Source organism: Stigmatopora argus, chromosome 7 (genome assembly GCF_051989625.1).
Source record: "Stigmatopora argus isolate UIUO_Sarg chromosome 7, RoL_Sarg_1.0, whole genome shotgun sequence".
Lineage (NCBI taxonomy): Eukaryota > Metazoa > Chordata > Actinopteri > Syngnathiformes > Syngnathidae > Stigmatopora > Stigmatopora argus.
This window is the reverse complement of record NC_135393.1, coordinates 14,343,258-14,366,706: the sequence shown is the minus strand read 5'-3', so window position 1 is coordinate 14,366,706 and position 23,449 is coordinate 14,343,258. Positions and strand designations below refer to the sequence as shown.

General features: G+C 40.4%; 1 protein-coding gene across 6 annotated transcripts in view; it reads right to left on the bottom strand.

Moving 5' to 3' along the window:
- The window catches only part of cacna1ab (calcium channel, voltage-dependent, P/Q type, alpha 1A subunit, b), a 78,075-nt gene extending 54,793 nt beyond the window's left edge, over positions 1-23,282 (bottom strand). For 2 of the 6 annotated variants that reach the window (XM_077604819.1, XM_077604818.1), the window contains exons 1-7: positions 23,221-23,281; positions 20,918-21,047; positions 20,304-20,431; positions 18,153-18,441; positions 12,369-12,649; positions 2,701-2,807; positions 2,474-2,613 (exon numbers count right to left, since the gene is read on the bottom strand). In XM_077604819.1, coding sequence (XP_077460945.1) covers positions 2,474-2,613; positions 2,701-2,807; positions 12,369-12,649; positions 18,153-18,436 — 812 coding nt within the window. In that variant the 5' untranslated portion in view covers positions 18,437-18,441; positions 20,304-20,431; positions 20,918-21,047; positions 23,221-23,281. Of the gene's footprint in view, positions 1-2,473; positions 2,614-2,700; positions 2,808-12,368; positions 12,650-13,375; positions 13,821-18,152; positions 18,442-20,303; positions 20,432-20,917; positions 21,048-23,220 lie in introns of those variants that run through there. The other 4 variants (XM_077604821.1, XM_077604822.1, XM_077604817.1 and 1 more) reach the window with 3 other exon arrangements.
- Positions 23,283-23,449: the final 167 nt, after the last annotated feature.

The following is a 23,449-nucleotide window of genomic DNA, read 5'->3' as shown; positions in this document are numbered from 1 at the left end:
GGAGGGCATGCCTATTTCATGTCTGCTAAAGATAGACACCACTACTAAAATTCCAAACCATGCAACTTCATTAAGCTTCATTTACAATAAATCGAAAAAAAGAATCAAACCCTAAGGAGAACTCCTACCCTGCGCTGTCCCTTTGGGCAAAACAACACCCCGCAATTGGGTGAAACTTTTCAAATCCCAGAACACAGCGAGGAAAACACAACATAACACGCACACAACCAAGGATGAATCACCCAAAAAAACGTCCCCTAGATTAAAGATGGAATATGAATAAACATGAAGACTGAAGGTCCATAAATTGGCCATATAGACCCGGCATAGTAATTGTGCGAATCCCTTTGAAGTGTGTGTCTGTGTGTCAGTGTGTGTGAAAGAGAAGAGCAGAAGATAACAGCAGAGTGTGTCAGGCAGGCTTTGCTGCCGGGTGATTGATCATGAGAAGCAGCGAAAAGCAGGTTACTGCAGCACTCGCTTGGAAATGCGTGCACATACGCGCACACACACACTCACACACACACAAACATCTGCCTCTCCCCCTTCCTCCCTGTCCTTCCATCTCCATATTTGCCTTCCCTCCTTCCTCAGATGCTCTCTGGTTCTCTCTCTATACATCACTCTCACTACTTCGCTCTCCTCCCCTCGTTCCGTCCGGTTCTCTGGAGCTCGCGGGGGGAAACGGAGACGTCGTCACGTGCGCGCTTCATCCCCCTCCTTTTCCTCCCGGCGTTATTTACACAGTTTGTCCACCCCGATGGCCACGACGGGAAAGCCATCTTGAAATTGCTGCCTTCTTGTGCTCATCCGTGTTCAAAATTAGATTTGAATTGAATTAAATGCCTTTATTGGCATTATACATGTATAATGAGATTTAAAGCTTCACCATGAAGTGCACATGTAAATAATCAATAAATAAGTTATGAATAAATAGTTGGATTGTGTGTGGCTATGAATATTTCTGGCAAATCCAGCCCCCAAGATTGTGTCGTTTATCAATAAGAAATGTGTTAAGCACGTTTAATATGCTTGGACACACAAATGTGATATTTCGGAAGTCTTTTTCCAGCTTTGGAATACTTGATGAAGGGCTTTTTAACTTCTCGTTGCTCTGCCTAAATTATATCTGGAAGCATATTAGATGGAATTGCAGTCCACGAATGCGAATCTCCAGGTTCCCGTCGAAATTAGTAAAACTGTTCTCTTGGTTGCTATTGCATGATCTCCCCATTGGTCTTTAAACTGAGCCAAAGTGTGTTTTCCCTGCGCAATAATGCAAATTACACGACTTTGCAGTGCAGTCGTCTACAAAAAGATGCTACGTCAGCATTTCCAAGTTTTGTTTTGGCACCCTCTGTGTGCAGAACCTTTACGACTAAGCTTACGCTAATATGAAAAGGCCTTTAAGTATTATCGGCGGGATGGTTAGGCTGCTGATAAGATTCTGTTATTCATTTGTTTCAAGTTCCTGAAATGCCATCTAGAGGAGCTCTTAAAAACTTCCAAATTAGAAACAACTTGGCATACTCATTTGACTAATACATAATCATCCAAAAATCCTCAAGGTGAACCACTAGACTACCAAAGACCATTCGTTTCAAGATGACAGAGTTGGCTAATTCCAGGTATTAGCATTTTTTTGCAAGCAAACACTATTTGTAGAAGTTGTTTTGAAGCTTTGCAGTTTTTCTCATGGTGGCATAATGGGCGCTTTTCTGAGGTGTCGCTATGACAACCGCTGGTGCCCCCCCCCACCCCAGTGTCCTCTCACTAAGGTGACATTTCACTTTGGCCCGACGGATGCTCCCCACGGCGGTGTTCAGATCACGCCGCTGAGGGGGCGTGTGCACGTGTGTGCGCACGTACACGGGGTCCTCATTTGAGGTGCATGCCATGCCACAGTGTGTGTGTGTGTGTGTGTGTGTGTGTATGTGTGTGTATATATGTGTGTGGCTCCCCTGACAAACACTAGATCTTGTTACAAGCTACCATCCACCCTCCCCCTTCTCTCCTGGGCCACCATATTTAGATCACGCGACAAACACACACACACACACACACACACACACACACACACACACACACACACACCACCTGCCGCCTACACAAATACACACACCACATACATACGCAGCAGAATCAAAATGGCAGTAAACAGCAATAGAAAGCATATCCAAAATGAAATATTATCCTTTTTTCCTATTGTCCTGTACATGTTAACAATATGGTTATACATAAAAGTAACCTGTACACCATTGTATACCAAAAAAATATTGCTTGAGTAGACAAAAAGGTCCAACAATAAAAAATAAGACACTAAGCTACCAGTTAACCCAACTCACTTCAACATTGTAGTTTTTTTTTCTCTAAAAATAATAATAATCAAAAAGAAAGTGTGAATTTTGCGCACAATATAGGATGTTATGTTTTGATCCTATACATAGTGGGAAAAAAAGTTTGTCAAACTCACCCAGTTAACACGACCACAAAGTCCATGACATTCCAGCCATTGCGCAAATACGAGCCCTTATGCAACGCAAAGCCCAGTGCCAGGATCTTGATGCCTGACTCGAAGCAGAAGATGGCGATGAAGTAGGGTTCCGTGTCCTCCTAAAGTAGGAAAGAGTCGAGAGCAGAAACAGGAAGTGAAGAGAAGCAAAATGACACCTTCAGATTTCAGGCCGATTTGTTCGTTACCAGTCGCTCGGACAGAGGCGTCTTGTCGCCGTCGGGCAAGTGCTGCTCCAGTGCCAGCACGATGCAGTTTGCAATGATTGTGGTAAGGATCATCCATTCAAAAGGAGTGGAGCTTCAGTTAAGGCTAAAAATTGTTCTGGCCACTTGTTTTAAGTTTCAGTCATAGACATAGCAAAATTCAAATTCTTCAAAGTCAGAGAAATTAGAATTGAAGGCAGCTCGATGGACAAAATTTGCTTAAATTTGTTGTTTCGAAGCCATTCTGTGATGGCTTTTTGAGACCGATAAAAAAAATGCTTAAAAACAGCCACTTAAAACCAGGATTCCCCCATTTAGTTGTGTGTGTGTGTGTGTGTGTGTGTAGTATACAGTATGTGTGTGTTTCCAAGCCTGAATAATGGCTGCCAGAGGGTCTACTTTGACTGGATATATCCAGACAGATCAAGCTTGTGCCTAATTGGTCAGTCATTATCCTGTTATCTTAGTGCGTACGCATTTACATGTCTGTTCATGTGTGTGTGTGTGTGTGTGTATAGACAAAATCAGCGTACCACATGCAGAGTTGACATTGACCCGACGACCTGAGGATGGCCTGAGTGGATGCTTGATCTGAGGGGGATGAGATGGGTGTGTGTGTGTGTGTGTGTGTGTGTGTGTGGGTGTGTGTGATGCTAATAAGCAGATGGTAACAAGTACACCAAGAGTAGGGTGAGAATTAACCTTGTCGTTCATGTGGTGCATCTTTTGATTTTTAATACCTAGTCGCTGTGCGTGCGTGTGTTTGGTGTGCGTGTCTGTGTGTGGGCTACATGCTAGCCTGCTTTAGCATCTATTATTCAGGAGACACTCTGCTGGCCTAACAAGCTTCTGAAAGCAGGAGGTAACACACCCTCTGGATGTGCATGTGTGTGGGTTACGTGCGGGGGTGTTGGATGGCCCTCTATGCTCTCTTTCTTTATGCATGTGTGTTACACTTTCTATAACTGTCTTTGTTTTTTAGTCATTCACAATTAGAGGCATTGACCTACACAATTGACATTGGAACATTTGTTCCATGAAATTGTGTGTATTTCTGACATCCTATCCTTTTGGATTAATAGTGCACACATTCGTTTTCTTGACTGCAGCAGATTTCAGCCTCAATCTAATCGATCTTCGCCATCCTAATCGAACCAGCCACTGCCAAATTTGACATTATAAAAAGATGGCAAAATATTAATTTGCGACATTTACACCACATTTTATAGTAAAAGCTTGTGTGATTAGACCATTACAGAGATGCACAGAGAACAGAATTCCACAAAAAATGAAGTAAAATACAGAAATATTAAAAACATACGTATCCCATAAGTTAAAAACTATATGCATGTCTGTTTTCTGAAAAATCAGATCTCGTTTGGCGTTAGAGGTTCTGAACATATACACGATAGGCAAGCTTTTCATGAAAGAACCGCTAGCAAACATCCCGCAGCCTCCTGCTAGCTCAGCAGCCGTAAAGCTGTCGTCAGAAGTGATGGCTGACGAGACAACACACACACACACGAACGCACACACAAACGCACACACAGGGTTCACCTTAGCCACAAATCTCAAGATCAACCGTCCGCCCATGTCGTTTACTGAGCACACACACACACGGAAAGCGCACTTGCAATGGTCACACTGTTAACTGTATGAATTTAAATGTGAACTCTAATGAATGTTCAGGAAATGAAGACTTTGGCAACGGGGACAAGCATGACATCAGCACCTTCTACATTAGTCACAAAGCACACACGCCATGTGCACGGACGGATACAATGCAGCTGCGGTGACTCATCAAGCCAGTGAATCACGCAAATCTGATTTAGAAACATATCTCTTTCACTCACACGCACTTATGTACAGTCACAAACACGGAACATTTATCAAAGTTCTAAGACAGCGCATGTTGCCTCTTGTAACCATATGAAACAAAATTTGAACTCACTGCTTTTCCCACTTCAAGGTAAAATACCACAATGGCTTTGTCTTGGTTGATGGCTTCTTCAGACCTTTTGGTGGGACTACTCATGATCCACATGCATCCCAAATGTAATAATAAATGAAATGGGCCAAAGGAAAGCTGAGAAAATGTCATTCTTCCAGGCGAAAGTGGCCTAGAGGCTGAAGTTGAACAAAGTGTTCACAAAAATGACCCTACACTGCTTTTTAAAATTGAAAATGCTGACTTCCTTGGGCAGAGTTTTCACATTTGTGTGAGCCATCAAAATGACGATTGGTCCAACGCATAGTTTATAATAGCAAAGAAAAAAATTGAATATTCCAACAAGCTTAAATCATTAAAGGTCTTAGCGTGATTCTAACACCTTCAAAGCTCCCAGCTATGCCGCAAGCCCCATTCTTCCATTTTTTTCAGTGTTAATCCACATTACTCCGAGCTGTGTAGCTGACAGCGCCGTCATTCTATGCTCTAACGTTAAATCCGCATTACACCGGATCAGCCAGGAATGGGAGTGGGGGGTATCTTGGGATGGAGAATCGGTCCCTACTGGTTCCTCCTTCTTGGAGATTTGAAAACGGATGTCATTTCTTTGCTTCCCAGGTGAGTCTGCAATAATTAAGCCACGTCCTTGACTCCAAATTGTTAATTAAAGCAGAGTGTATATGCGTGTGCATGCTTGGTTAAGTGTCCAAATGATTAGAGATTATAGTTATTAATTAATTTCTTCCCCACCTTCACCTGGTGAAGCACCTCATACACACTCAAATGCACAATGTATAACAAGTTCAGTTTTCATGCTCTACCCGTGACCGTGTGGGTTTTCTCTGGGTGCTTCAACAATAAACATGGTAGGCTGGTAGAACACTACATTGTTTCTAGGGATATATATGCCACATGGCAAATAAATTATTGTACTATTTGTGCAGATTGTCGTTGTAATGTCTTTAACTTTTTAAATAGTGAATAAAAAGCTTGAACAGAATCATTAATTTCTGTCTAAGACAAGGGCGTCAGACTCGGGTTGGTTCGCAGGCCGCATTAACATCAACTCGATTTTATGTGTATATGTGTTATATTTTAGATATAATATTTAGATTTTTTTTTTATTAAAAGAACTGGATTAAAAGCCCTGAATATTCAGTTTTTTTATATATCTAAAACAATGTTTATTTTAGCTTTTTTTGTTTATTTTTAGATTTTACAAAATGATTTTTGAACTAAAAACACAGAAAAATGGATTAAAAAATTACAATTATTGATTTAAAAGGGGGAAAATCAGGAAATTTAATATACATCTATACTCTTCATTTTAATTTGATCCTAAAACAGAATGTCGGCACTCATGATTTACTTTCTCGGGCCACACAAAATGATGCGGCGGGCCAGATTTGGCCCCTAGGCCGCCACTTTGACACATGTGGTTTAGGAGGATCCATTGACTATTCCTAATAATGAACTATCAGATAAACTGAAACTAGCATTGACGATACTCAGACTTACCAGATAGTGCACACATACAGTGAAGAAATCCGCAGCGGAAAGGACAATACAGTTTCCATAGCAACAGTGTCAGTTTTACTTGATCCAAAAACAACAATCCCCAAGCTGAGAATTTGGAATAAACTGCAGAGTCGAGGGAGCACAAGTGACATAGCCGACTTGCTCTCACTGTCTCAAACAGTTGGCCTCTGACCCAACTGTTATTTGTGTTGTGACCTGGTCTGATGTTGCATGTTGCTGTTGGAGTGAGATTGAAAGGGGGGAAAAAAGGTTTCCAGTGAGTAGACTCTAAAAAGATGTTGCGATTGCTTTTTTATGTCTGTGTACTTGTAATAATAATAATAATGTCCTCTTAAATCACACATCTCCATATACTTCATTACAGCCTGCATTAAAACGCTGTGTTTTAACAAGATATTGACATAATTTCAATTATTTATGATCAGGTTTTTAATTGTCCTGGTAAATGAGCCAATTTTTTTTAAATGAATCAAGGCTCATAAGTCCAATGTCTCTATTAAGTCCGGTCACACACAAAAAATGTGAAAAAAAATGTATTTTACGAGTCCTCTGACTAGTTAGCTGATTCATGGTAATTAATGTAGATTCAGCTGATTCACTGTTCACAGTCTCAACAAGTGGACTGGTGGGAAATACCAAAGATTTGGTATTTTAGGTTGACTGGCTCAAGTTAGTTGTTTTGGTTTAGGGACTTCAATCAGCAGACTTGAAACTTAAGTCATTTGTTTTTATCAGACACTTTGAAAGACTGCAGACTTGAATTGGATTTGCTTCTATCGGTTCCCTGACTCAGCAGAGTGGAATCCGACTTAGAAATCCTGTCATTCTTCCAATTTTAGATACTAACTTATCAAACATTGAATGTGAAAAAGTACATATTAGAACCTTCACTTCAAAATGAAGCCCACACACTACAAGTTAGACACGAATATCCTCGCCATCAAAGACACCAATGATGGGAAACCTAAACAATAGTGGCAAGCAACTACGGTTCAAAAAGACAACAGATCACAATGTAAGCCCTGCTGAACGAGCCCAGATTGGAGTGAATTATAAAAAGCCAAAGCAGCTGCCTTGTGTTTAAGTCAAAGCGTGTCAGCGTATTGACGCTCCGACCCCATCGTGCCATAAAAGTCGCTCCTGAAAGCCCGGGCGAGCCTTTACCTAATTAAAGTGTCACTTATCCATCTCCTCCTTCCTCCCCTCGTCTTCATTTCATCCTCCTCAGCGTCTTTGCCCGATGGGATGCTGCCTTGATTGACAGCCTTGCTGACCTCGGAAGCCCGCCCCGCCTCCTTTTTTTCTTTTCTGGCGAATGACAGGGCCAATTCGCCGTCTGGACCCAGTGACACGGAGTTAGCCTGAGTGGCTGGCCGCTGACGATGCAGTCAGAAAGAGCCGCATACCCTCTCGGGGGATTCTTTGCGTAAAACGTCTACGTACGGACCATTGACTTTTGTACCTGCGATTTTCTCGTGCTTTCGGGTTGACCGTAGGGCTCTCCGCAGCCTTTGTTTCTTAACATTATGGGAGGTTCGTACGCACGCTTCGGTGCCAGTGACGTGATAAGAATCTAAAGGTTAAGTGCCAATGACAACAGTTATCGTCAACTCTTTACAAGTTCTGAGGCGGAGGGGGAGTTTGAGGCACTTCTGCTGGGATTATTGAGCTGGAAAAAACACTAAAATAAGGGACTGTGTATAGTAGGTGGCAGTGATAAGGGCCTTTTGGATTAAATTTGCATGAGGTGAAAGGAAAATTTGTTTTCCTAAAAAGAGCACTGTTGTAAAAAATAAAAGTGAACCCTTTGGCTAGCCCATTTTTGCTTCCGAAAATGTGCATTTTACTTATAATACGTGAAGGTTCTATTTTCTTCTTTTGCATAATTTTCTGATGTTCTGAAGACCAATTCCCATCCCCATATACCAAAATGAGCTTTCTTAGTTAATTCATATATTAATTATAAGTAATTTTACTGAAAAATGAAAACTTTTTGGAGTTTAAAAGTAAAAAAAGTCCAGTAAAAGGTTCGTCTGTCGTCGTCTTTCGATTATTTCTTAAAGCTGGCAGCACCTAATGAACTCTAAAAATTATTTTTCATTTTTATAGGGTGTAGAGAGCATGTCTGTCAATTTTAAAACGTTTTTTGGCCTCCACTTGCTAATTAGGCTGTTGACTGTTTTAATTTTTGCAAAAATGTGCTTTAGGCAGTCAAAGGGTTTAACAAAAATCGAGAAAATTTAAAGAATTAACCCGTTTAAAAGATTAGGCGTGGTCACCTGCAAAATTTTGTGTTTTCCACTCATACGTTTTATGTTATTTGAAGGAAATAATACTAATTGGAAAATCTTTAACAATCCGCCTTGACAACTTTTGAATGTTTGCAAATGAGAGGAAGCAATGGTTAGTCCCAAGACTTGATATAGCAGCCATGCTGGGAAATATTGGGCATAATTGGCTGGCTGATTCATAATCAGATAGGAATGAAAAGGGTTGCCTAAGGACAAGAGCAGGTTGGGGCTTTTTGGCGCCACGGTACACTTCCTCCCTCCCTTGCTACTGCCTGCTGCCCCTCCTCATTACTACCTCCATTTTTCTGGGGGAGAAGGAGGGAGTAAGCTATCGGCACTCCTTGGCTATTTATGATGCATTCAAAAAAATTAAAAAACAGCATCAGAAAAAGTAATAAAATAAGTATTGACTAACTCTTTCTGTCACATAAGACAGGAGGAAGAATTATTTTTAATACGACCTTTTTAAGGAAAAAATTAAAACGTCAGGGCTGATTTAACTGACCGAATACTTTGGTTGTTTTTGTTCTTCTACATTCTGGAACTAAAGATTCTAAACATACAAAATATACTGTCTCGACATTAGTCTATGTTCGGGTCAGTTTAAGCTCACAATTACACTTATATCATTTTCAAAACTTTTGGTCAAATGTCTAAGTTTGCGCGTAAATTGATACTTTTGGCAATAGATTTAGGCAAACCATAAAGGTATTCGTTGTGTATTTGGGAAGGGGCCCGAACCTACACAATGGAACGTTACTGGCACGGTAAGTGTAGATTTGTGCAAAAGGGGAAGATCTAAATAAAACATTCTATTGGAAACATCAGAAAGCGTATCCGACAGGCATGCTGGCAGAGAGATTTCATGCTATTTTGGCAGACGTCTTCACAAATAACTGCATATGGATATTATAGGAAGATTTCTTTTATAGTTTCCTGAGCTTTGGGAGACTCAAAAGGAGGCTTTGGAACTTTTCACTGCTAAGCAACAATGTAAGGTTGTAACAAGCAATGTTGTGGCTTTCCTGTGCAACAATAACAAAATTACTACATCACATTAGCATTTAGGCTATTGTTATTTGTCATGACAGAATTATACTCGATCAATTTGTTCCCAATAAAGTGGCTCTGCTAAAGTAACACACGCACGCGTGTATTGTTTTTGTGTGTGTGTGTGTGTGTGTGTGTGTGTGTCTGATTGGGCACACGATGAAGAAACGCATTGCGCTTTGGACCGTAAACCCACCAAATGTCACCTTTTATGTTTGCCAACACGCCATGTGTGCTTGTGTGTGAGCGATACAGCCTGCCGAGGTCAGCGATCCTACAGAAACAGGTGTTACAGTACTAACCTACAAAAAGTGTACGTAGAATCGTATACACTAAAATGGTACTCGGTCGTTTGGTCGCTGGTCTTTTGGTCGCCCGGAAGGTTATTGATAATTACCATTTAAATCGTTGCTCAAATTCCCTAAATACAAACTGCGAATTATTATTTAGTCATACTTAATGCCCTATTAATTATTAGGCTAAAGAAAAGCTCCAAATTTCCCGTACTTTTCTTGTGTTTTGTTGGAGAACTTGTTAAGACCCTGACTGGCGTCCCTTCCTAAGGGGACAACTCATGTACATACAAACTCTTATACACTCACACGTCCACTCAGTGAAACTGCTCAGGGCCATTGTTGGCTTTTATTGATGCGTAGACGTGTTGTTTTACCTTGTTTTGTCGCCGGTCTTTTGGTCGCCCGTTGTTTGGGTCCGGGCGACCAAAAGACCGCGACCAAAAGTCCGGCGACCAAAAGATGGCGACCAACAGACCGGCGACCAAACGACCGCACACGCACTAAAATGATATATATAATTTTCTAATAAACGATGCTAAGCAACATGACTTGACGGTTCATCCTGAAACATCCTCTCGAAGTCCCACAAGCCACAAATCAACGAACACGTATAATTAATCATATCTTGTACTTTGCCAAGACTACTGAATGTACCGGCCTGTCCTGACAATTAATCCCTTTCCCTTTTTTTCCGCCATCATCCTACAGGACGTAGAAGACAGTCTTCCGTATATGGTCATGAGTAATTAGAGAGCGCTCGCACACAGGCACTCATTTCCTCCCTCTCAGCCTTAAGCCTGCACAGTGCTGACATCAGCACTCAAACCCTGCTGCTGGCTATGAGCAGCACCCACACACACACTTAAACACACACACGATGGACTAGCTGCCGAGCAGGTCCATGCTAAATACGTTTGAAAAGTGGCATCGTTGCTCATGCTAATATGCTAAATGCTTGAACCTCCGCAGTTGAGACCGAAACATCTAAAAGACTGAGGATGTAAATAGACTGTCCACACATAATTGGACTTTTTATGATGTTTTGGTTAACCATTGTGTAATTTTGAATGGATGTCACTCCTAGTAAATGGGTATGGTGTCCAATAAACACAGACCTATGTACACCTGAGACTCACCTGCCAATCACAGGCGAGATTGACAAATGAGCATTCACGAAAATTGACTTTGAGGTGAATTATGTCCATGATTTTGGAAGCCAGAGGCTAAAGGCTATTTCTTAGATGGGCTGATGCAAGACGCAACATATTTCATGAGATTTAATGTTGAAGCAGAAAACATTCAAGAATTCGATGAAGAATATTTTTGCTTCTCGAAACCTACTGCCATCTTCGTTAATGTTCCTGACAAGACGCGATTCCAATCAATCAAAATCTCCTCCATACTGTTTAAGTCTCTTTTACATCACAGTGTCTTCTATCAAGGATGCAAAAAGGAGTTGAAATAACGCATTCCTATTAAAAAAAATCTCCATAAGTAAATTAAAAAAAATATTTCTGTACTTTGTTACTCCTTAGATCTGGCATTTAAAAAAACTGCTGTCTCATACATCATGCAAGTGACTCACTTTGCAACATTCAAGACTAAAGACAAAACAATCATGAACTAATTCAGGCTTTCTGTGCACACTTCCCAACTTTAACTGGAAGACCAGTCATTTTTTCCCTCTCGATGGAATGACAAGTGGGTAAATTAAATAAAGTGTGTCATGGCAAGTTAACAAAATTGACAGGAAAACTTCATTCATTTGCATTTGTACATAAATTACTGTAATTCTGTAAGCCTGTATTTACTTTGATTTATGTACAGAAGTTGAATCAGTGCTTCTACTTTTAGTATTTATTCCTAATTTTCCACTTAAATAAGTGTACGTACTATTTCCTGCAGCTATACAAAGGGGGGAAATAGATTTTCCAGTTATAATATTTGTACTTAACTGGAATTTCTATTTGGTTAATTACATTTTACAACCTAGATTTGAAATCTATTATATATGTATTTTATAATCCTTCTCAAAATAGGATCACGTAAGGTCCTTTAGGCCTTCCTCATTTCACTAAAAATAATGTCACAGTAGAGTCAAAGTTGCTGTTCTGCTTGTTTTCATTAGAAAAAGCTACACCCTCGAAATTTCTACTCCAAACTACTAATGACAAACTAGTTATTAGTGAAAGCAACCATGATCTAATGGTGATGAAGAAAGAATAAAGCTAGAAACAAACTTTCTTCAAAAGAAAAAAGGGCCTATTCTAATGGCATGACATGAGTATCCGGTGTGTTGTGTAAAGATCAGTCAAAATCCCTAAAAGAGCCATCAATAAGGAAAACAGAGCTTTCAACGAAGAAAAAAGTGACGCTTAGCGAGAACGTAAAGCAATAAGGCTTTTCCAGCGCAGTTAAGAACCATTACTTTGAGCAACTTCCATAAAGATTATATATTCATGTGGGTCAGCATCCACAAATTCCACACACACACACGATCGAAAATGAAGCCATGCAAAGGATATGGCCACTCTGTGATCTTTTTGGCATACTTCCTCACCAGGTTGTCCTCGCTGAAGAGGAAAAGCGAGCGGTTGACGGTCAGGCAGCTCTGCCTCACGGGGATGGGGTTGTACAGGGCCATGGTGCGGGCCCTCTGAGCCATGGACTGCTTGTACATCCGCTGCGCCCCGGGGGGCCCCCCTTGACGGCTGCCCCCACGGCCGGCGCCGCCTCCCCCTTGTCCGCCGCCCCCTCCTTGTCCTCCTCCATACCTGTTGGGGACCTCGTCTCCGAAGCGCGCCATTCTGCAGACACCGAACGCCAGAGGTTAGAAGGGAGCTCGGAGGGACGCCTCCACATGCCACCAGCCTCCTCCCGCTCTCTGTAGAGATGCTCTCCTCCTTCAGTGATGGGGAGGTACCGCCATGTAGGGATAGGGAGCGCTATGTCCCACTTTATGTAATCTTAACAACACCTACTCAAAAACATCAAAAAAATAAACTCCATTTGCTGGCTGCATTGATGAAGATTGCAATCATCTCCACTCGTGCTGGAGACTGCGTCGTTGCCCCCCACCCCCTTTCCTCCTCCTCCTCCAACTCCTCTAACCTCCTCCTCTCTGGCAGCCTACCGCATCCTGACAGTATCCGCAGTTGGCTTTTCCCTTCCTCATCCAGACCTGTTTCGGTACCCCCACCCACAACCGAGGCTCTCCTCTTTCTTCTCTCCTCTTGGTGCAAAAAAAAAAATGACCAGAAGATTAAGAGTTTGAATAATCAATTGACGGCGTGCCTGGAAAATATCCGCAATGTGGCCCCGCCATTCGGCTTACACGCGCCGCGTGAGCTGGGGGGCTTCCCCAAAATCCCGCTGACATTTGTTGACGTTTGATGATGGACAGTGCGGCACCCCCCCACACACACACTCTTTCCTCCTCCTCCTCGTCTCCCTCCTCTTCCTCCTCCCCACCACCAGCAAGGCGTCGGTTGTTGATTTTGGGCGTGATTGCTGGGGTGCTTAAATCTCCTCACCTCTTCTTCTTCTTCTTCCTCCGCCTTGATGACAGGGTGAGAAAAGAAAGTCCTTCTCCAGAATCATCTATAATCCAAAATACAGGGAGGAAGCGGAATCCTGAGTGGAGAGGAACCAGAGGAGAACATTGCCCTCATAGTGGAAAAGGAGCGTTGTAGCGCTCATCTTCATCATCTGCCGCCAAAAGGTGCACGGAGGCAGCCTCCGCCCAGCAGCATCGCTCCTCAGACCGGAGAGAGAGAGAGAGGGAGAGAGAGAGGGAGAGAGGGGGAAACCACGACCTCACTCTCTCTTTTTTTTCTTCTCTACCCCTCCTTTTCAATCTGTTTCTTTCTCCTTTTTTTACGCCTGCTGTTGCTGTTGCGCTCACGGAGCTGTCGCGTTGGTGGCGGCAGTACGCGCAGCCAGCATCTGATCTGATGAAAGCGAAGAGAGCGCCACGCGAATCGGCGGAGAAAGCTGGCAGCACACGGCACCTCCCAGGAGTACCCCCGCCTCCTCCACCCACCGCTCTCCTCCCTTCTCCTGCCATGCAAGAAGAGCATCTGGCATTACCTGCAAGCCAAAGATTTTTTTTTTATTTGTTTGATTGTTCTCGAGCAAAAACTGGCTAAGTTGTTTCATTGTGTGAGGTGGCAGAGTTTCCCTGACATGATAAGTAGGTACCTGGTATAAGATGAGCCAAGTGCCTCAAAATATTTGAAGATAATTTCTTTTTTGTGTCATTCTAACATGTTTTCGAAGGGTAAAATTACATATAGATTTTTTCCCCTATATAACGGACTGGTAAATTTATAATGGGACTCAATAACAATGATTCTAAGAGGAAGAACATATTTGATACAATTAATCTAAAACTATGTTGACAATCGGTTAATTGTTTAGAAACATTGAATTTAATCCAAATTCAAGAATTTAAGCCTCAACAAAAAATATTTTTCAACAATTATAGTCTTCCCCAATAGGAAGAATGAAAAGCGTTATGTTTAATCTAATTAAGACATTAGCAAAAACTTACTCGTAATTTGTAAAACAACAATAAGTTAACATATTTTCTCTTAGAGAGAAAAACTATGATTATTTAAAAAATAAATATTACTTTCATCATATTCATCGATCTATTAACAAAAAAAATAGCAAAATCCCCAGATTTAAACCCCATGAACCAGAAAAAAGTGCCAATTTCTCACGAAAAAAAGGTGTAGATAAGAGATATTTAGAGAACATTTTCAATTTCAGCAAGCAGGTAATATTTTCTTTTTCTATTTTCTTTAAGTATGGGCAAAAATACATATTTTATTAGAGATGCACTCGTATATAATACCGATTACGATCAGTACAAGTACTCTACGTCTATATTTCTGTATAAAAATGTTAGTCCGTAACCAGTACAGGGAGGGAAGTGCAATGCCTGCTGGGTGATTTCAAGTCAAACCAGATGACTAAACTGTCAACCAAACAACCAACTGCAAATTACAATATGTTGTGCTGAGCCAATTGTGTTATGGCTTAATTTTGTAGTGGACAAAGAGGTAACATGATTCCATATATATATATATATATATATATATATATATATATATATATATATATATATATATATATATATATATATATATATATATATATATATATATATGTATATGTATATGTATATATATGTATATGTATATGTATATATATATATATATATATATATATATATATATATATATTCACTGTAGTATTCAAGTGTGTCTCTGTTGTTTCGATGGCATACTAATCTGTCTCAGTAAAAGTCCAAATATATTGATTTAAGAATGCTATTGTTGTGTAAAGATTTTCCTTTTTTTCTATTGACAAGAAATCAATGTTCATCAGTGATTGATCACTTTGTTATTTAATAAGGGGCAGCAATCGAAGCAGACAGGATGGGACATTGTGTACCATCGTTGAATGGGGTTGGCAGTAAAAGGTAGCAAGCAGCAGGAGAGTTTGTGGGAGATTTGTTTGTTTTGGGGAGGACACGCTGTTATTTTGTGGACAGTTTTAATTTTATTTTTTTTAACTCTGCCGATCCTCCTGCCAGTATGGCTGCACATCTGACTACTGTTTGAAGCTTCCCAAAGAGCTGTTTGCCTGCAAGCTGTCGCCTCTCTACATTTTGCTTTTATCCTGATTAGAAAGTAAAAACAAAAAAGGTGGAGGACGCAGTTTTTAGCAAAGATACTGACATCTTGCTGTCCAGGGTGCTGAACACTCAAGTGGGCTCTCACCATCTGTCAAAATGCTAATAACTATTAGCTCTGGCTAGCCAAGCAGGTGAGCTTTCACCTTTCTCAGGTGCCATTGGCCTCTTTGGAAGCACAACACTGTCCCACAGGAGGCAATTTATGAAAATACATGCATGAAAAGTAAACTAAAACTTCCAGCAAATTGGGAGATTCCCTGGCACTTCCAATTCTGGCTTTCCAACGCCAACGTCAACTACAGCGCGCAGCCGCTTTATGAGTACTGATCTCCGGGGAGAGATGCTGCGATAGACCGGTGGTCTGCGGTACTGGTGTTTAATGGATTGAATATTTGTGTCGGATAAGACGCGACAAAACAATTTATATATACGATCCACACCATAGAAAAGTAGTTCACTAATTCATATCAAATTAAGACTTCAACAATTACATTCGTCCATTTTACACGAGTCCTTATTGTGTCTGTTTATGAATTAAATAGTAAATAAAATGTCAGACCTGCCAACATTATATGGCAGTCGGTTGAAAATGTTCGAAGCAATTTTTTTTCCCAAATGTTAAAAACTAGAGACAATCTAACTTATAAGGCAACATTTTGACCCTCGAGTAGATTATTACTAATGTAAGTAGAACAAACACTTATGCACATAAATGGGACAATCAGTTCTCATGGAACATTAACAAGAAACTGGACCTGAACGAATGCACTCAAACAGTAAAGCTTCCGTAGAAGAATATGCTACATTATATTATCGCCGGGTTTATAAGAAGCTATCATCCCAATGCGTTAATGCGGGTGTCTGTGTTTTCTGCGTGTCGTGATCGCATGCGCAGCGTCATGTGATTCCCGTAAAAAGGCTGCAGACAGCCCATTCCCACTGCCAGAAACAAGGCAACGGTGCCGGGAAAAAGGCGGAGGAAGAAGAGGAAGAACGCAACGGGAGCACGATCACGGTGGTTGCGCGGCGGACATGACGCGTGACTTATTTATGATGACGATGGGCCCTCTCCTATCAATGCAGCCTTGTGTGGATGAGGAGGATGCTGGGAAGGGGATGTGCGCGTTCATGCAGGCAACCCGCACAGGAAGTCCTGGTACCTCTCCACATGGCACCACCCCCGCCATGCCCCCCCCCCAACCTTGACTATGATATTACCCAGCAGGCTAAAACCACATATACACCCACAAAAACAAACACCCACAAATACATGTGCCCAAAAGCACGTACCATATTTTTGCATTGGAGAATAATGGTCATTTTAACATTTTTTTTTTTATTATCAGAAACCAAGAACAGTTAAAGGGACAATAGTAAAACAGAGAGAGTTACGTATGGCGGACCCCGTATAAATATATATTACACTATATAATAACTTCTTTTTTTAAAATCACTTTCTGATACGTGGACTTTTCTATTGGTGGTTGAGGCAAGTTTCAATCCATGCAAGGGGTGTTCACTATAATATATTTTTGGAAAATTCAAAGAATAGTTGACTTGGCGATCCCAAACGCAAACACAGCACTTTGTTTTTGGCGTGTGCGCGTGTGTGACAAGCAGGCAAAATAAGCGAGCTGACGTTGCGCCCAGGCTAATTGGACAATTGCGCTATGTAGCCATTTTCTTCTTGCGCTGACGTATTAATTGATTGGCTTCTGAATGGAAGTTGAGAGAGAGGGGAATAACAAAAGGAGGAAGAAAAGGAAGATGAACAGTGGTGTGCTATTAATCATCATATCTACTACACCTCCCATCTATCCATTGTATCTACATCCATTGATCACATATCTATCCAACCAACCGATCCATTCCATTAATATTTCTATTCACCCTGTATTTGCAAATATATATGCCCTTAAAAAGTATGACTGTTCTCTGATACCTAACTTTCCCAACAAGGTTCCAATAGTGGTGGGGGGAGTGGGAGATGGGTTGAGATGTGGCTAACTGCCAGCCAGAAAGTGAAGTTGACCTTTGAGTGATGGACCAAAGAAAAAGACTTTGGTGGCATCAAAAATGATATTGCGCACTCATTCATCACCTTCAAAACTCAACTGCGTCAAAAGCGAATGCGAAAGCAGACATTTTACGGCAATTTATGAGCGCGTGTTCGTCAGCGGAGGAATTAACTAATTGCTCGTATTGTTATTTGATTCCCGCAAAGGCGCTGTCGCTGCACAGTGACTATTAGCTGATTGTGAGATTGACTCCAAGTCGGTGTACAAGAACACAAAACAACATGACATAACGCAGAGCATCAGCAACAAAGAGATTGAAGATCATTAAATCAACGTACTGTCAAGTGAAGCAGCCAAATGTCTCATTTCATTTCATTTGGCCTCCTAATGTCATTCATTGTGTTCTCGGAACGAATTTCTTCGCGGTCACTGCAAATGCTAATCGTAATATACGGCCTCTTTTTCATGAGTGTAGCGCCATCTGGCTGCCATAGCAGGAACTACATCACTTTGACAGATTAGCACCATGAACATGATAAAAGGAAGCTAATGTGACATGCATTTGGAGAAAAAAACAGTGACACTTACTCCCATTGCTTTCTTTTGGCCTGCGGTGTGTTGAGTCTCTTGTGCTCCTGGTGAGCCAAGATGATGTCGCGGTGGTCCACCACCGCCCCCCTTCTGTGCACGTGCGGGACAGAGGGGTTGTTCTGGCCTCCATAGGAGTCGTCCCTGACGTTGTATACGGTGTGGAAGTAGGTCGGGTTGGGCCCCACGCTGCTGCCGCTGATGGGGGGTGCCGGGCGGCGCAGCACAGGCTGGGGCCGCCCGGCGACCTCACCCCCATGGTCCTGATAATTGCGGGGCCACATAGAGGCTGCAAAGAAAAGAAAAGAGTTTGCGTTCTGATTTCACAATTAAAAGACAGTTTTGGATTAAGGTTGTGGTTTAAAATGTTGGGTTTGAAATCTTTTCAATCAGGGTAGGTGCTTCAGATTTGGATGAGTTTTCTTGCATGAAATGGGGTGATTATTGGTTTTGTCAGTGGGGGATTTTAAAAGTAGGGCCTCAAGACAAGGGTCATGGTTTTGGGGGATTGGTTAAAAAGTGTTGGAAGTAGTTTAGAACTGGTCTAGAGTTTGAGAACTAGGCTCAAAGTTTGGAATAATTGGTTGGGGATCCAAACAAGCTGTGGAGTTGAAATTTGAATTTGGAAATGATCTTTTCAGGGGCTTCAAGATAGCAGGCAAAAGAGTAAAGTTATGTGGCACAAAGCAACAAAATAAATAAAGGACACACATAATTTATGTCTGCATCTATGTTTCTTTTTAAAAATATATAACAATTTGTTTTCATTTTATAAATGTCTATTCTTTAGAATGTGGATATTTTTGCTTCTTATGTTTTTTCTATTTGCATTTTATCTTTATTTTTTTATTTTTCACAATCTATTTTTTTTTCTCCATAAAAGATCCCTCCATTATTTCATTCAGTTTATGCAAAATACATGCAGGGAACACTACCACTACAAGTGGATGTCAAATAGGGGCTGAATAAAATATTATCCCAAGAATGTAATTTGAAAAAAAATGTAATTCATGCATTAAGTGATATGTGATCAAGATGGGGTGTATTTTTCAAAATTAGTCATTTTTAGGGTCTCAAATTAATGCGTCAAACTAAGGTGTTTTCAAAACCAGGTAAATGTTTTACATTCAGGCTTAACGTCAATATTTTGGTTTCTAAATAGGAATTTAAGCACGTGCTGGGGTTTGAAGTTATCTGTTCAAATCGGGATTGGTTTGAAGAACTGTGTATTTTTCTGCCTACTGTTGTTTTGCGCTGACCGAGCAAGCTACTCAAAAACAAATCAAAACTAATGAACAACAGTGAAAGTACACAAAAGAGACATTGTGCCAACTCAGGTCCAGCGACCGCGCCTGGGGGTGTACCACCACGGCAGCGGAGCAAAAACGACGAGTCACATCCGTCCTTGAAAAACAGCAGTTAAATTTTGAGGGTTAAGCATTCCTGCCAAGGTTGGGGATTCAAAGAGCATTTTTAATTTGGGTTTTAAAATGCAGATAGGGTGTTTGAAGCTCAAACAATGGTTCTGATTTAAATTTAGGATTTTCAATCATTAGATAGTTTTGAAAATTGATCAAGGTTTGAAATGCTGTAAGGGTTTTAATAATTGCTGAGGTTCAAATTGTAGGCCCAATGTGGGTACTGTTTTTAAAATGAAGGTTTCAAGAATGGGTTGTGGTTTAAATGATGGTTTTAAGAATGGATAAGGATTTAAACATTGTTTGAGTTCCAAGAGCACTACAAGTTTTTAAAAAAAAAGACTTTAAACAAAATGGGATTTTAAGAATTTGTTGTTTAGAGTTCAAGTTAGACTGTAAAGTTGGTTTGTAAAAATAGCGGTAAAGACATGGTTTGGTTTCACTCAAAAGTTAGGGTATCAAGTTAGCTTCAACATTTGGTTAAGGCAGACCTATTTTGTAGTTTGAATACCTAGTTTTAAAGAAGTAAGGTTTCACATTCAAACGCTGCCACTAAGAGATGCATACCACCAGGACAAGGACAGTCTCTACACCAGCACACTGTTATCTCATTGTCATTCTTAGTGGTCATTATTGTGCCTCTGGATGTTATCATTTGTGACAATGTCTGTTCTCTGTAAGCTTTTTGGACAGACAACATCATATCTGGACTGCCTCAAAAGCAAACACTCACACTGATTACGACAAAAGGAGATGATGTATGAAGAAGGGATGCAGAGGTTGGAGGATCCAGCCTTGTATTTCAGATCATCCTTGGGACTATTTGCTCCAAAATAGTCAAGTTATTTCTGTATGAGAGGACTTCAAAGAGAAGCATGTGTTACACAACTCCCTCATCATGTACCTCCATATGAACAATAATAGATGTACAATTGTAGACAAAGCTAAAACCAGCTACAAGGAATTCAGAGAAGATGTAGTGATGGACTTGCATCTTTTCATGCATGGCTTGTGTGTCTACAGCCAAAATCCACATTTCCAATTAAAACTGAATTTAGGGGACGAGTAGTTCTTTTAAATACTTCTTTAGAGAAAAAATCTACACGATAGACATGAATCCACTACTGAATTTCATGTTGCTAAAACTGATCTAAAAGTGAACCTACAAAGGCCACTTTGTGTCTTTCCAAATTTGCGTCCTCTTAACATATTTGTCTGTTCACTCAATCGACAAAAAATCATTAGGAAAGTAAAACTGGCATCAGAGGCTGAATTTTCACTTGAACAAAAAAATCTACACAAAAATGTTCTTACTAGGCAGATCCAAAACTAATTGAGGATTCTTACCTTTCTGTCAGATGCTCTTCTAACTGTCAAGTTCTAGGAGGACCCCCGTGCTTCTTCTTCTGCTACTCACCCTCCTCCATGGCGGGAAGGTGAAAAGATGCAGTGGCAGGGACGAGGAGAAGGGATCCATCTGGTTGACAGGGGGAACATCCCGTCAAGAAGGAGGGTCATGACATGTGTGCGTAGGGAGGGTGTTCTCCTCTGCAAAGGTCATTTAACACTGGCTGCTCGCCATCCACTCGCCTCGCACCATTGCACCCTCTCTCACTGTACTGCCCCTTCTGTAGTTTGTCCCTCGTCACTCAACCCTCCCTCCGTGTCTAAACTCATGAAACAACTCTGGTGGAAGCTACTTAAAACTATGAAGAATGCTGCTACGCGCACACCCACCCACATGTGTATGATGTATGCTTACATTGGGTTTCAGATATTTTGGTAATATCGTCTAACAGTAGCAACCCCTGAAAACAGTCTTTTCACATATGTTAAGTATCCAAAGAATTCAACATTTTTTTTAGAATAATGATTGCCATATTTCTATTGGGGGTGCATTTTGTTTTAACGGTGCATTCTAGCCACACAACACATTCACTTTGGTCTCCACGTGTCACAAGCTGACTCAGTGGAATCACTCAATCCCCACTCACCCTAAATTCACACTCACACACACAAACAGGGGAAGGTCAACCTTATGTGATGGTCATTTATACATTTATACTGCTGTACAACTCTTATATCAAGGGTGTCAGACTCGTGTTGGTTCACGGGCCGCTTTAACGTCAACTTGATTTCACGTGGGCCGGACCATTTTAGATACAATATTTAGATTTTTTTTAATAAATGGATTAAAAGAACTGGATTAAAAGCCCTGAATATTCCGTTTTTTAAAGATCTAAAACAGGGGTCCCCAAACCGGTTCTTGACGGCCGGTGTGGGTGGAGGTTTTTGTTCCAACCGGTCTAGCATAAACAGTTTGACCAATGAGATTTCAGCAGAAAACAAGAAGCACCTGATTGCAATCCACTGATTGCACTTGTAGGACACCAGATTGGTGAAAAGGTGTCCTCTTTATGGGTTGGAATGAAAACTCGCACCCACTGCGGCCCATTGTGGAATAGTTTGGAGACCACTGATCTAAAACAATGTTTATTTTAGCTCTTTTTATATATATATTTTTAGATTTTACAAAATGATTTTTGAACTAAAAACACAGAAAAAAATATTAAAAAATTACATTTATAGATATAATATTTAGATTTTTTTTAATAAATGGATTAAAAGAACTGGATTAAAAGCCCTGAATATTCAGTTTTTTTATAGATCTAAAACAATGTTTATTTTAGCTTTTTTTTTAAAATATATTTTTAGATTTTACAGAATGACTTTTGAACTAAAAACACAGATTTAAAAAAAAAAAATTACAATTATTGATTTAAAAGGGGGAAAATCAGGAAATTTAATATACATCTATACTATTCATTTTAATTTGATCCTAAAACAGAAAGGCACTCATGATTTACTTTCCCGGGCCACACAAAATGATGCGGCGGGCCAGATTTGCCCCCCGGGCCGCCACTTCACTTTGACACATGTGCCTTACATTGTCTTGATATCACTTTGAAACCCGAGAATGGGCCTGAAAAAAAGAATCATTATTGACACTCACTTAAAAAGGGTACCCTCTTAAATGCAAAACATTGTCTTGAAACACTAATTTACTATCGCTTCATTTATTTTCTTGTAACTGTAATTAAATGATCATGAAAAACCTGCCCCCAAAACCTAATTCGAAACAACCAAAAACCACCGTGCAGCCTTAAATTGACAGATCAAAAATTGATGATTAATTTGACACCCTTGAAACTTGATACCAAATGCTTTTTTTTGTAGTTTTGTCCACTATCATGAGATTAATTTGAAGGAAATGTGTTTTTAAACTGGCAGTGGCATTTTTAACCGCACGAGGACGCTAAAATATCAACCGACGAATCCACTCTGTGGTTAAATTAGAAAATAAATAAATAGAAATCTGTTACATTATTATGTTGATCGTTAATTGTTTTGATTCCAAATGACCGTCATAATGAATGATCTTAGTGATAATACAGACGGCATTTATTTAGTTAGTATTTAACCCGTATTGGCCTTAGATAAAACAAGCACATATGTTGAGTACACTATTTTCCATATTTTTTGAAGAAATGAGGATCTGATGGTTAAAAAAATACATAATTGAGTAAATCCGAGGCTAGTTTTGGACTCCAAACCTAAAAAAAGACTTAAAAATAGTAGTTAGACCTGACCTGTTAAGTTTTGGATCCAACCAAGTGCAGACAATAACAGTTGAAATAGACGAGGAACAGGTGGTACAAGAGAGCAGCCTACAACAGATGAAACCAATTAGCAATCCTAATGACAAGCAAAATGAAAATAAAACAAGAAAACACGAATAAAACAAAACAAGCACCTCCAAAGAAACCAACCCTAACATGCCCTAACTTAATAAAACAATTGTTTTCTGGTGAAAAGACA